Source organism: Oncorhynchus kisutch, linkage group LG8, assembly GCF_002021735.2.
Source record: "Oncorhynchus kisutch isolate 150728-3 linkage group LG8, Okis_V2, whole genome shotgun sequence".
Lineage (NCBI taxonomy): Eukaryota > Metazoa > Chordata > Actinopteri > Salmoniformes > Salmonidae > Oncorhynchus > Oncorhynchus kisutch.
Window position 1 is genome coordinate 8,386,791 of NC_034181.2, and position 12,449 is coordinate 8,399,239.

Below are 12,449 nucleotides of genomic sequence, written 5' to 3' on the forward strand. Positions count from 1 at the left end.
AATATTAGTACAAGTATATTCAACATTTTCGCAGCATTATAATATGAATGATGCATACTTTACGTATATTCATCTTTTCATACATAAAAATGAACAACTCAAGGTCTAGTTTATTTTGGATTGTACTGTAAATACATGCTCTGGTGTTAGGACTTTCTTTACAAACTGCTGTTATGGTTTTCTAACGTACAGAAAGATTAAAACAGTTTGAGTGTCAGAGTTCAAAAGAAAGAAAAGGAAAGAAACTAAATGAAAGACAGGAACAAATCAAGTGATCAGTGTATGACTTGGCACGTGGTGCATACTCCACCCACCCCCTTCTCCATCTATGGGATATTATTGGATGGCCCACCTTTCAATTTTCTCTTCCAGCCAATGGCAGGCAGGTAATATTTGTGACATTCACAGAACGCCCGATGATTGGTGGAGTTCATTTTCCATGGTCCGGTGGGTTTGGGTTTGCTCATTTTAGACCATTCCATTGGTCCTTAAGTGAAATCTCCACCCACACAAGGCACCGGGGCCATGCAAAACTAACTCCACCAATGAGCAATGGTGGATCTTTTTTTTGGGGGGGGGGGGGGCTAACATCAGGTCTCAGTAAGAGGATGATTGACAGCTGACAGAGGTCAAGTATGACGTGGTCATTTATAACACCCCGTGTGTTTGTGGTAATGGGGGTGGGACAGACACTTCTAAACATTACCTGGGAAGAAAGGGGAGGTAGTTAACATACTCTAACATTTGTTCATCAAGAGGTGTGTATCTGGACATGAGATTTATAAAAAGTCTAAATAACTGCCCCCCCCCCCCCCCCCCCACAACAAAATAAACAAACTAGTCAATCTTTGGCTATTTCCATTCCATGTAGACGTACAGGTAAACAGTATCTGCAGTAACAGTTGAGAAGAGAAACTTAAGTTGGCAAAATAAATACATAAATGAATACATTAACAAATACAAAATCTAGAGAAGAGGTTAAAGGTTAAAGGTTATGTCATGAGTATAGTGTACTGTATGGGAGCATACATCCCCCCCCCCCCAGGCTGAAGTGGAGTGGATCGATGCTGTAACCATTAAGCTCACACAGCTCTGTTCTGTTCACACAGCCGTCTGACAGTAAAACACCCCAAACCCTAGTCTGGACTACACCCTGTCAACTAACAGACTAACTCTAGTACCACACCCTAGTCTGGACTACACCCTGTCAACTAACAGACTAACTTTAGTACATCACGAACCTCACCTGTTATGGTCTGCGTATGTTCATCTATCACTATCAAGTGAAATAGTTTCAACCAGGGGCCGATAGGGAGCTATTTTCTTCCCAGTTCAGGTACATATCCCTGTAGTTGTGATGGTCTGAGGAGGGATGGGGTTTAGCGCTGTGATTTTAAGGCTATGTAAACCACAGGGATGGTACTGTAGTGACCCTGGAGACAGGTCAGATCAGATCCATCCACATGTGTTTTCATCACAGGTTAGGGTGATGGGTGTTGGGTGTTGGGGATCAGTCTCATGTGTTTCATCACAGGTTAGGGTGTTGGGGATCAGTCTCATGTGTTTCATCACAGGTTAGGGTGATGGGTGTTGGGGATCAGTCTCATGTGTTTCATCACAGGTTAGGGTGATGGGTGTTGGGTGTTGGGGATCAGTCTCATGTGTTTCATCACAGGTTAGGGTGATGGGTGTTGGGGATCAGTCTCATGTGTTTCATCACAGGTTAGGGTGTTGGGTGTTGGGGATCAGTCTCATGTGTTTCATCACAGGTTAGGGTGTTGGGTGTTGGGGATCAGTCTCATGTGTTTCATCACAGGTTAGGGTGTTGGGTGTTGGGGATCAGTCTCATGTGTTTCATCACAGGTTAGGGTGATGGGTGTTGGGCATCAGTCTCATGTGTTTTCATCACAGGTTAGGGTGATGGGTGTTGGGCATCAGTCTCATGTGTTTTCATCACAGGTTAGGGTGATGGGTGTTGGGCATCAGTCTCATGTGTTTTCATCACAGGTTAGGGTGATGGGTGTTGGGCATCAGTCTCATGTGTTTTCATCACAGGTTAGGGTGTTGGGTGTTGGGCTTCAGTCTCATGTGTTTTCATCACAGGTTAGGGTGTTGGGTGTTGGGCATCAGTCTCATGTGTTTTCATCACAGGTTAGGGTGATGGGTGTTGGGGATCAGTCTCATGTGTTTTCATCACAGGTTAGGGTGATGGGTGTTGGGTGTTGGGGATCAGTCTCATGTGTTTTCATCACAGGTTAGGGTGATGGGTGTTGGGCATCAGTCTCATGTGTTTTCATCACAGGTTAGGGTGTTGGGGATCAGTCTCATGTGTTTCATCACAGGTTAGGGTGATGGGTGTTGGGGATCAGTCTCATGTGTTTCATCACAGGTTAGGGTGATGGGTGTTGGGTGTTGGGGATCAGTCTCATGTGTTTCATCACAGGTTAGGGTGATGGGTGTTGGGGATCAGTCTCATGTGTTTCATCACAGGTTAGGGTGTTGGGGATCAGTCTCATGTGTTTCATCACAGGTTAGGGTGTTGGGTGTTGGGGATCAGTCTCATGTGTTTCATCACAGGTTAGGGTGTTGGGTGTTGGGGATCAGTCTCATGTGTTTCATCACAGGTTAGGGTGATGGGTGTTGGGCATCAGTCTCATGTGTTTTCATCACAGGTTAGGGTGATGGGTGTTGGGCATCAGTCTCATGTGTTTTCATCACAGGTTAGGGTGATGGGTGTTGGGCATCAGTCTCATGTGTTTTCATCACAGGTTAGGGTGATGGGTGTTGGGCATCAGTCTCATGTGTTTTCATCACAGGTTAGGGTGTTGGGTGTTGGGCTTCAGTCTCATGTGTTTTCATCACAGGTTAGGGTGTTGGGTGTTGGGCATCAGTCTCATGTGTTTTCATCACAGGTTAGGGTGATGGGTGTTGGGGATCAGTCTCATGTGTTTTCATCACAGGTTAGGGTGATGGGTGTTGGGTGTTGGGGATCAGTCTCATGTGTTTTCATCACAGGTTAGGGTGATGGGTGTTGGGCATCAGTCTCATGTGTTTTCATCACAGGTTAGGGTGTTGGGGATCAGTCTCATGTGTTTCATCACAGGTTAGGGTGATGGGTGTTGGGCTATGCGTATCAGTCTCATGCTAGTAGCTAGTAGTATATAAAATTATGTACCTATAAGGGTTGTTCTGATATAGCCCCTGGTACAGTAAGCAGACATTCATTCACGTGTGTGTGTGTGCGTGCGTCTGTGTGTGTGTGTGTGTGTGTGTGTGTGTGTGTGTGTGTGTGTGTGCGTGCGTCTGTGTGTGTGTGTGATATGAATGCAACGGTGAAGGTATGTGGTGTTGTGTCACACTCCACTACGTTGATGCATACAGTGAACGTCTCCGATTGGTCCCTCATCAGTCATGTGCCTGCTCCAGGCCCTCTCATTGGCCCAGAGGACCAGGAAACATAACATTTTTGAACTTTTATCCTGATGTTCATCTCCCTCTCTTCCACGGAGCGTGTCTCCTCTTTCAACTCCATCTTGTGATAGGCTCTCATCTACCTATCCTCCCTCCTCCTCCCCTCTCCTCTACCTCTCCTCTCTCCACCTCCCCTCTCCCTATCCTCTCTCCTCCCCCTATCCTCTCCCCTCTCCCTGTCCTCTCTCCTCCCCTCTCCCTCTCCCTATCCTCTCTCCTCCCTCCTCCCTGTCCTCTCTCCTCCCTGTCCTCTCTCCTCCCTGTCCTCTCTCCTCTCCCCACCTCTCCTCTCTCCTCCCTGTCCTCTCTCCTCCCCTCTCCTCTCCCCACCTCTCCTCTCCTCTCCTCTCCTCTCCTCTCCTCACCTCTCCTCTCCCTATCCTCTCTCCTCCCTATCCTGTCTCCTCCTTGTCCTCTCCCCACCTCTCCTCTCCCTATCCTCTCTCCTCCCTGTCCTCTCCCCCCTTCTCTACCTATGCTCTCTCCACCTCTTTTCTCCTCTATCTATCCTCTCTCCACATCTCCTCATCATCTGCCCTCCTCTACAGGGCGTGTCTCGGCCTTCAGTTTGACAAAGTCCTTGGCCACCTCGTCGGCCGCACGCTGAGACAAGATACGCATCACCGTTACGCCCGTCTCGTCCTTCTGGATGGTTCCACCCAGCGGGCACCAGCACACACACGACTTCCTGTCAGCCACGTCTCGGAGCTGGACCACGGCCACGCCCACAACACGGTCGGCCCGGCCGAAACAGTAGTCCTTCACCGTCACCTGCAGCTCATAGCAGTCTGGAGACTCCTTACCCAGGATACTGTTGGAGGGGGAGAGCGAAGAGGCAGAAGTAATTCAACATTGTTGTATAGTGTACACTACAGACTAATGGTGGAGTCCTAACTTTAAATCTGTGCACATTACTGGAAAACCAACAGTGGAGAATGGATGGTTGTTGTACAGTAGGATCTACATCTAACAGTGGAGAATGGACGGTTGTTGTACAGTAGGATCTACATCTAACAGTGGAGAATGGATGGTTGTTGTACAGTAGGATCTACATCTAACAGTGGAGAATGGATGGTTGTTGTACAGTAGGATCTACATCTAACAGTGGAGAATGGATGGTTGTTGTACAGTAGGATCTACATCTAACAGTGGAGAATGGATGGTTGTTGTACAGTAGGATCTACATCTAACAGTGGAGAATGGATGGTTGTTGTACAGTAGGATCTACATCTAACAGTGGAGAATGGATGGTTGTTGTACAGTAGGATCTACATCTAACAGTGGAGAATAGATGGTTGTTGTACAGTAGGATCTACATCTAACAGTGGAGAATGGATGGTTGTTGTACAGTAGGATCTACATCTAACAGTGGAGAATGGATGGTTGTTGTACAGTAGGATCTACATCTAACAGTGGAGAATGGATGGTTGTTGTACAGTAGGACCTACATCTAACAGTGGAGAATGGATGGTTGTTGTACAGTAGGATCTACATCTAACAGTGGAGAATGGATGGTTGTTGTACAGTAGGATCTACATCTAACAGTGGAGAATGGATGGTTGTTGTACAGTAGGATCTACATCTAACAGTGGAGAATGGATGGTTGTTGTACAGTAGGATCTACATCTAACAGTGGAGAATGGATGGTTGTTGTACAGTAGGATCTACATCTAACAGTGGAGAATGGATGGTTGTTGTACAGTAGGATCTACATCTAACAGTGGAGAATGGATGGTTGTTGTACAGTAGGATCTACATCTAACAGTGGAGAATGGATGGTTGTTGTACAGTAGGATCTACATCTAACAGTGGAGAATGGATGGTTGTTGTACAGTAGGATCTACATCTAACAGTGGAGAATGGATGGTTGTTGTACAGTAGGGTCTACATCTAACAGCTTTTTATAAGCTTTGGTAATTCATATTTATTTCAAAGTAATCTCACGAGCCAAACCCTCTAGTTTTGGCACTTGCGCTGCCGTAGCGCCAGCAGAAAATAGTTGGCAGGTGGTGAACACCTGAAAGTGGAGTTAAGGTGAAGGGCGACCTACAGGTGTTGGGTGGAAACACAGTGGGTTAAGAACTCACAATTGGAAGGTCTCATTGTACTTGGCTGTCCAGCTGTTGTTCTTTGACTTGGTAGTGAACTTCCTCTTCTGGGCTGCAAGGAGCGGACCAATCATATTGACCTCCACGAAGGGACGGAACATCCCTGATGTCTGCCACTTCATGTCATTCACCGCTATCACTGTAGGGGAGAGAGAGATGGGGGGAGGGGGGAGAGATAGACACGGGGGGGGAGGGGGGAGAGAGAGACAGAGGGGGGGGGGAGACGGGGGGGGGGGGGAGAGACATGGGGGAGGGGGGAGAGAGAGACAGAGGGGGGGGGAGGAGAGAGACGGGGGGGAGACAGAGACGGGAGGAGGGGAGAGAGAGACATGGGGGGAGGGGGGAGAGAGACAGAGGGGGGGGGAGAGTGAGAGAAAGAGCGAGGGGACAACAGGTGAGAAATTAAAGCAACCGGTGTGAGAGCAGTAGATGGAAGGAGAAGGAGATAGGGAGATGGAATGATGAGAGATGGAAAGATGAGAGACGGAAAGATGGAGAGTTGAGAGACGGAAAGATGAGATATGGAGAGATGAGATTGAGAGATGGAGAGATGAGATGGAAAGATGAGCGATGGAGAGATGAGAGATGGAGAGATGAGATGGAAAGATGAGCGATGGAGAGATGAGAGATGGAGAGATGAGATGGAAAGATGAGATGGAAAGATGAGAGATTGAGAGATGGAGAGATGAGAGACGGAAATATGAGATATGGAGAGATGGAAAGATGAGAGACGGAGAGATGGAAAAATGAGAGATGGAAAGATGAAAGATGGAGTGATGGAGAGATGAGATATGGAAAGATGAGAGATGGAGAGATAAGATGGAAAGACGAGAGATGGAGGGATGAGAGATGGAAAGATGAGAGATGGAGAGATGAGAGATAAGATGGAAAGACGAGAGATGGAGAGATGAGAGATGGAAAGATGAGAGATGATGAGATGAGAGGGAAAGATAAGAGATGGAGAGATGAGATGGAAAGATGAGAGATGGAAAGATGAAATGGAAAGATGAGAGATTGAGAGATGAGAGGGAAAGATAAGAGATGGAGAGATGAGATGGAAAGATGAGAGATGGAAAGATGAGATGGAAAGATGAGAGATTGAGAGATGAGAGATGGAAAGATGAGAGACGGAGAGATGGAGAGATGAGATGAAAAGGTATGAGATGGAAAGATGAGAGATGATGAGATGAGAGGGAAAGATGAGAGATGGTGAGATGAGATGGAAAGATGAGATGGGGAGAGATGAGATCGAAAGATGAGAGATGGAGAGATGAGATGGAGAGATGAGAGATGAGATGGAAAGATGAGAGATGGAGAGATGAGATTGAGAGATGAGATGGAAAGATGAGAGATGGAGAGATGAGATGGGGAGAGATGAGAGATGGAGAGATGAGATGGAGAGATGAGAGATGAGATGGAAAGATGAGATGGAAAGATGAGAGATGGAGAGATGAAAGATGGAGAGATGGAAAGACGAGAGATGGAGAGATGAGAGATGGAAAGATGTGAGATGGAGAGATGGAGAGAGGAGAGATTGAGAGAGGAGAAGGAAAGATGAGAGATGAGATGAGAGTTGGAAAGATGAGAGATTGTGAGATGGAAAGATGAGAGGGAAAGATGAGAGATGTAGAGATGAGAGATGAGATCGAGAGATTGAGAGATGGAGAGATGAGAGATGAGAGATGGAGAGATGAGATGATGAGACGGAAAGATGAGAGAGAAAGATGAGAGACGGAAAGATGAGAGACAGAAAGACGAGAGATGGAGAGATGAGAGATTGAGAGAGGAGAGGGAAAGATGAGAGGTGGAGAGATGAGAGTTGGAAAGATGAGAGATTGTGAGATGGAAGGATGAGAGATGAGATGGAAAGATGAGAGGGAAAGATGAGAGATGTAGAGATGAGATCGAGAGATGAGAGATTGATAGATGAGAGATGGAGAGATGGAGAGATGAGATGATGAGACGGAGAGATGATGAGACGGAAAGATGAGAGACGGAAAGATGAGAGATGAGAGATGGAAAGATGAGATTGAGAGATGGAAAGGTGAGAGATGGAAAGATGAGATGGAGAGAAGATAGATGGAAAGATGAGAGATGGAAAGATGAGAGACGGAGAGATGGAAAATTGAGAGAGGGAGAGATGAGAGATCGAAATGTTTGACAATAGGACAGAGAGATGAAAATGTTTGAGTTATGAGGTGTGTTTTGTGCTGTCCAGTTTGATCTGAGGTGGACAGGACAGGACAGGTGTAGTGGGATGTCTGGCTCACCTCTGATGTTGACCTTGTGGATCTTGTCTTTGCCTGGAGGCACCATGTCTACCTGGATCTGGGCCTCACCAACAGGCTTCTCCACTCCTGAACCTGAGAGTCAATGTACATCACAAATTATCACACATTTACTAAGCAACCAAACATGTTAATTCACTTCATTCTATCATTGAGCTATTATATGTAAATTAATTAGCTATAACACATTATTTTAAGGAAATCTAACATTATTACCACATTACACATTACGCTTATAATCCATCTATAACACTATAACATACCTCTGTCTGGCCGAACCTTCTCACTGGGGGTAATCCTGATGCCCATCCCATTATGAACTAGAGAACGAGAGAAGAGAGTGAAAAAGTGACAACTCTATGCTGACCTCTATTGGCATGATAATGGAAATGCATCAATACAGATCATGAGTAAAACTGTCTGTGCATGTAAACAAAAATATATGTTGGTTCTCTGAGTGTGTGTATGTGTGTGTGTGTTTGTGTGTGTGTGTGTGTATGTGTGTGTCTCTTACCCTGTGCGTGCTGTGTAGTTACAAAGATCTTGATTAGTGCATCAGTGCTCTGAGAGTAGAGGGACAGAGCATATTTCAGCGAAGATAACTCAGGACTCTTCTCCACATAGGCCTTCTTCAGACCATTACCCCCTGCATGGAAGTATTGCTGAGAGGGAGAGAGAGAGAAAGAGAGAGAGAAAGAGAGAGAGAGAGAGAGAGAGAGAGAGAGAGAGAGAGAGAGAGAGAAGGAGAAAGAAAGAGAGAGAGAAAGAGAGAGAAAGAGAGAGAGAGCAAGAGAAATAGAGAGAGAAAGAGAGAGAAAGAGAGAGAGAAAGAGAGAGCGAGAGAAAGAGAAAGAGAGAGAGAGAGAGAGAGAGAGAAAAAAGTTAAGAGTATGTATGCATTAGTGTGTACACACTTATTTCTGTGTGTGAGTGTGTTCGTGCGTGTGCGAGTGTGTATTCACCTTGATGGTTTCCAGTGCGGCATCCATGATGACACACTGTTTGGGCGTCAGGCTTTTGGCCTCGCCCCCTCCCTATAGCAACCAGAGTTACAGACAGACATTAGCCACGCCCCGTTGTTTGTTAAACTCCATATGCAAAGAGACAAGTCAGGATACCCTGGCACAGGGGAGGGGCTTATACTGTTCCTAGGCCGGCATTGAAAATAAGAATTTGTTCTTAACTGACGTGCCTAGTTAAATAAAGGTTAAACAAATCAAATAAACAGCATAGTCATTGTAAGACAGAAGTAACTGACAGCGTGGTCTGTACCTTCAGGTTGGACAGTCCCTTGGCAGCAGTCAGTATCTGAGCTCCCTGTAAAAATCAAACAAATAACCAGGCATGTCATCAAAGATCAGAGAAGGAGAGGGAGTGAGGTGGGGAGAACCGGGTCAGTTTAGTCAGATTACATCTGTTTCTATCTGTTAAAAATACCCTTGAGATGGGTTTATATTAAAAAGGAACTTAATTCCAGTCGGATGTAAGGCAGGAGGTCTAGAGGCTGGTGCTGGTAGACTGTCTGATGGAACACAGGAGGTCTAGAGGGTGGTGCTGGTAGACTGTCTCATGGAACACAGGAGGTCTAGAGGGTGGTGCTGGTAGACTGTCTCATGGAACACAGGAGGTCTAGAGGCTGGTGCTGGTAGACTGTCTGATGGAACACAGGAGGTCTAGAGGGTGGTGCTGGTAGACTGTCTGATGGAACACAGGAGGTCTAGAGGCTGGTGCTGGTAGACTGTTTGATGGAACACAGGAGGTCTAGAGGCTGGTGCTGGTAGACTGTCTGATGGAACACAGGAGGTCTAGAGGGTGGTGCTGGTAGACTGTCTGATGGAACACAGGAGGTCTAGAGGATGGTGCTGGTAGACTGTCTCATGGAACACAGGAGGTCTAGAGGCTGGTGCTGGTAGACTGTCTCATGGAACACAGGAGGTCTAGAGGGTGGTACTGGTAGACTGTCTGATGGAACACAGGAGTTCTAGAGGGTGGTGCTGGTAGACCGTCTGATGGAACACAGGAGGTCTAGAGGGTGGTGCTGGTAGACTGTCTCATGGAACACAGGAGGTCTAGAGGGTGGTGCTGGTAGACTGTCTGATGGAACACAGGAGGTCTAGAGGGTGGTGCTGGTAGACTGTCTGATGGAACACAGGAGGTCTAGAGGGTGGTGCTGGTAGACTGTCTGATGGAACACAGGAGGTCTACAGGGTGGTGCTGGTAGACTGTCTGATGGAACACAGGAGGTCTACAGGGTGGTGCTGGTAGACTGTCTGATGGAACACAGGAGGTCTAGAGGGTGGTGCTCGTAGACTATTGGTATATACAGTATTGTGAGGAGGGCAGATAGACTTACGAAGCCGTCGTTGCTCGGTGGTAAGATGATGGTCTTCTCCAAACTGCTGAGGACGATCTTCCACAGATCCTTCAGTATTCTCTTCAGAACTGTCTTCTCACAGGTGTCAGCAAACAGACTCAGGCTGGGGTTACAGGGAGAAGAGAGACACACAAAAACACTGAGGCACACTGGATCCATTTTACCCAGTCGCCGACATTAGCATGTTTCAGTCTGTATCATCTCAGACCCCAAAACCAAATATCCTGTGTGCAAGATACTGTAGCTCTGTCATGACAAACTAGAGACTACTTGAGCCAACATGGTCTCAGTGTGTGAAACAAGTCTACCAACCTAAATAACACGGATATGAAACTGCACCATTTTTCAGCCCAAATGGTATATGCATCCATATACAGTACATAACCATCTCTGCACCAAAATGGCGTCCGACTGTGTGTCAGCCCCACTCACTTTCCATCCAGGAACTCCATGAGAGGCCTCAGCATGTTGTCAGCGTCGGCCTCAGCTGTCTGACGGTTGGGATGACCTTTGATCTGGTACAGGATCTCTGCCATCTGACGCATGCAGACGGTGAGACGGGCCTGGAAACTAATAACCAATAGAAGACCCAGTCAATCAATCCATCTTGGAAATTGATCAGCTCCCAACCCTCCCACACAACGCAGAAACATTCAGGAAGGAGTGTGAGCCGCAGTGCAGCTCCCCTGTAGCAGTATAGTGCCTTTCTCAAGGAACGACAGTAGTGGATGGTAGTTATGTTCTGAAACCAGCAGCTCTTCTGTTGCCAGTTCAGATCCCACTTTTTCATGCCTAACCCTGGGACTAGACCTAATATATATATATATATATATATATATATATATATACAGTGTCTTGCGAAAGTATTCGGCCCCCTTGAACTTTGCGACCTTTTGCCATATTTCAGGCTTCAAACATAAAGATATAAAACTGTATTTTTCTGTGAAGAATCAACAACAAGTGGGACACAATCATGAAGTGGAACGACATTTATTGGATATTTCAAACTTTTTTAACAAATCAAAAACTGAAAAATTGTGTGTGCAAAATTATTCAGCCCCCTTAAGTTAATACTTTGTAGCGCCACCTTTTGCTGCGATTACAGCTGTAAGTCGCTTGGGGTATGTCTCTATCAGTTTTGCACATCGAGAGACTGAAAATTTTCCCATTCCTCCTTGCAAAACAGCTCGAGCTCAGTGAGGTTGGATGGAGAGCATTTGTAAACAGCAGTTTTCAGTTCTTTCCACAGATTCTCGATTGGATTCAGGTCTGGACTTTGACTTGGCCATTCTAACACCTGGATATGTTTATTTTTGAACCATTCCATTGTAGATTTTGCTTTATGTTTTGGATCATTGTCTTGTTGGAAGACAAATCTCCGTCCCAGTCTCAGGTCTTTTGCAGACTCCATCAGGTTTTCTTCCAGAATGGTCCTGTATTTGGCTCCATCCATCTTCCCATCAATTTTAACCATCTTCCCTGTCCCTGCTGAAGAAAAGCAGGCCCAAACCATGCTGCTGCCATCACCATGTTTGACAGTGGGGATGGTGTGTTCAGGGTGATGAGCTGTGTTGCTTTTACGCCAAACATAACGATCAATTTTGGTTTCATCTGACCAGAGCACCTTCTTCCACATGTTTGGTGTGTCTCCCAGGTGGCTTGTGGCAAACTTTAAACGACACTTTTTATGGATATCTTTAAGAAATGGCTTTCTTCTTGCCACTCTTCCATAAAGGCCAGATTTGTGCAATATACGACTGATTGTTGTCCTATGGACAGAGTCTCCCACCTCAGCTGTAGATCTCTGCAGTTCATCCAGAGTGATCATGGGCCTCTTGGCTGCATCTCTGATCAGTCTTCTCCTTGTATGAGCTGAAAGTTTAGAGGGACGGCCAGGTCTTGGTAGATTTGCAGTGGTCTGATACTCCTTCCATTTCAATATTATCGCTTGCACAGTGCTCCTTGGGATGTTTAAAGGTTGGGAAATCTTTTTGTATCCAAATCCGGCTTTAAACTTCTTCACAACAGTATCTCGGACCTGCCTGGTGTGTTCCTTGTTCTTCATGATGCTCTCTGCGCTTTTAACGGACCTCTGAGACTATCACAGTGCAGGTGCATTTATACAGAGACTTGATTACACACAGGTGGATTGTATTTATCATCATTAGTCATTTAGGTCAACATTGGATCATTCAGAGATCCTCACTG

General features: G+C 46.1%; 1 protein-coding gene across 1 annotated transcript in view; it reads right to left on the reverse strand.

Annotated features, from left to right (window-relative positions):
• Positions 1-3,912: 3,912 nt before the first annotated feature.
• The window catches only part of LOC109878307 (protein unc-13 homolog B), a 141,521-nt gene continuing 132,984 nt past the window's right edge, over positions 3,913-12,449 (reverse strand). The window contains exons 25-33 of the mRNA XM_031829622.1: positions 10,674-10,811; positions 10,221-10,344; positions 9,140-9,184; positions 8,830-8,901; positions 8,382-8,529; positions 8,131-8,187; positions 7,850-7,942; positions 5,559-5,718; positions 3,913-4,282 (exon numbers count right to left, since the gene is read on the reverse strand). Of these exons, the coding sequence (XP_031685482.1) occupies positions 4,000-4,282; positions 5,559-5,718; positions 7,850-7,942; positions 8,131-8,187; positions 8,382-8,529; positions 8,830-8,901; positions 9,140-9,184; positions 10,221-10,344; positions 10,674-10,811 (1,120 nt within the window). The 3' untranslated portion in view covers positions 3,913-3,999. The remainder of the gene's footprint in view (positions 4,283-5,558; positions 5,719-7,849; positions 7,943-8,130; positions 8,188-8,381; positions 8,530-8,829; positions 8,902-9,139; positions 9,185-10,220; positions 10,345-10,673; positions 10,812-12,449) is intronic.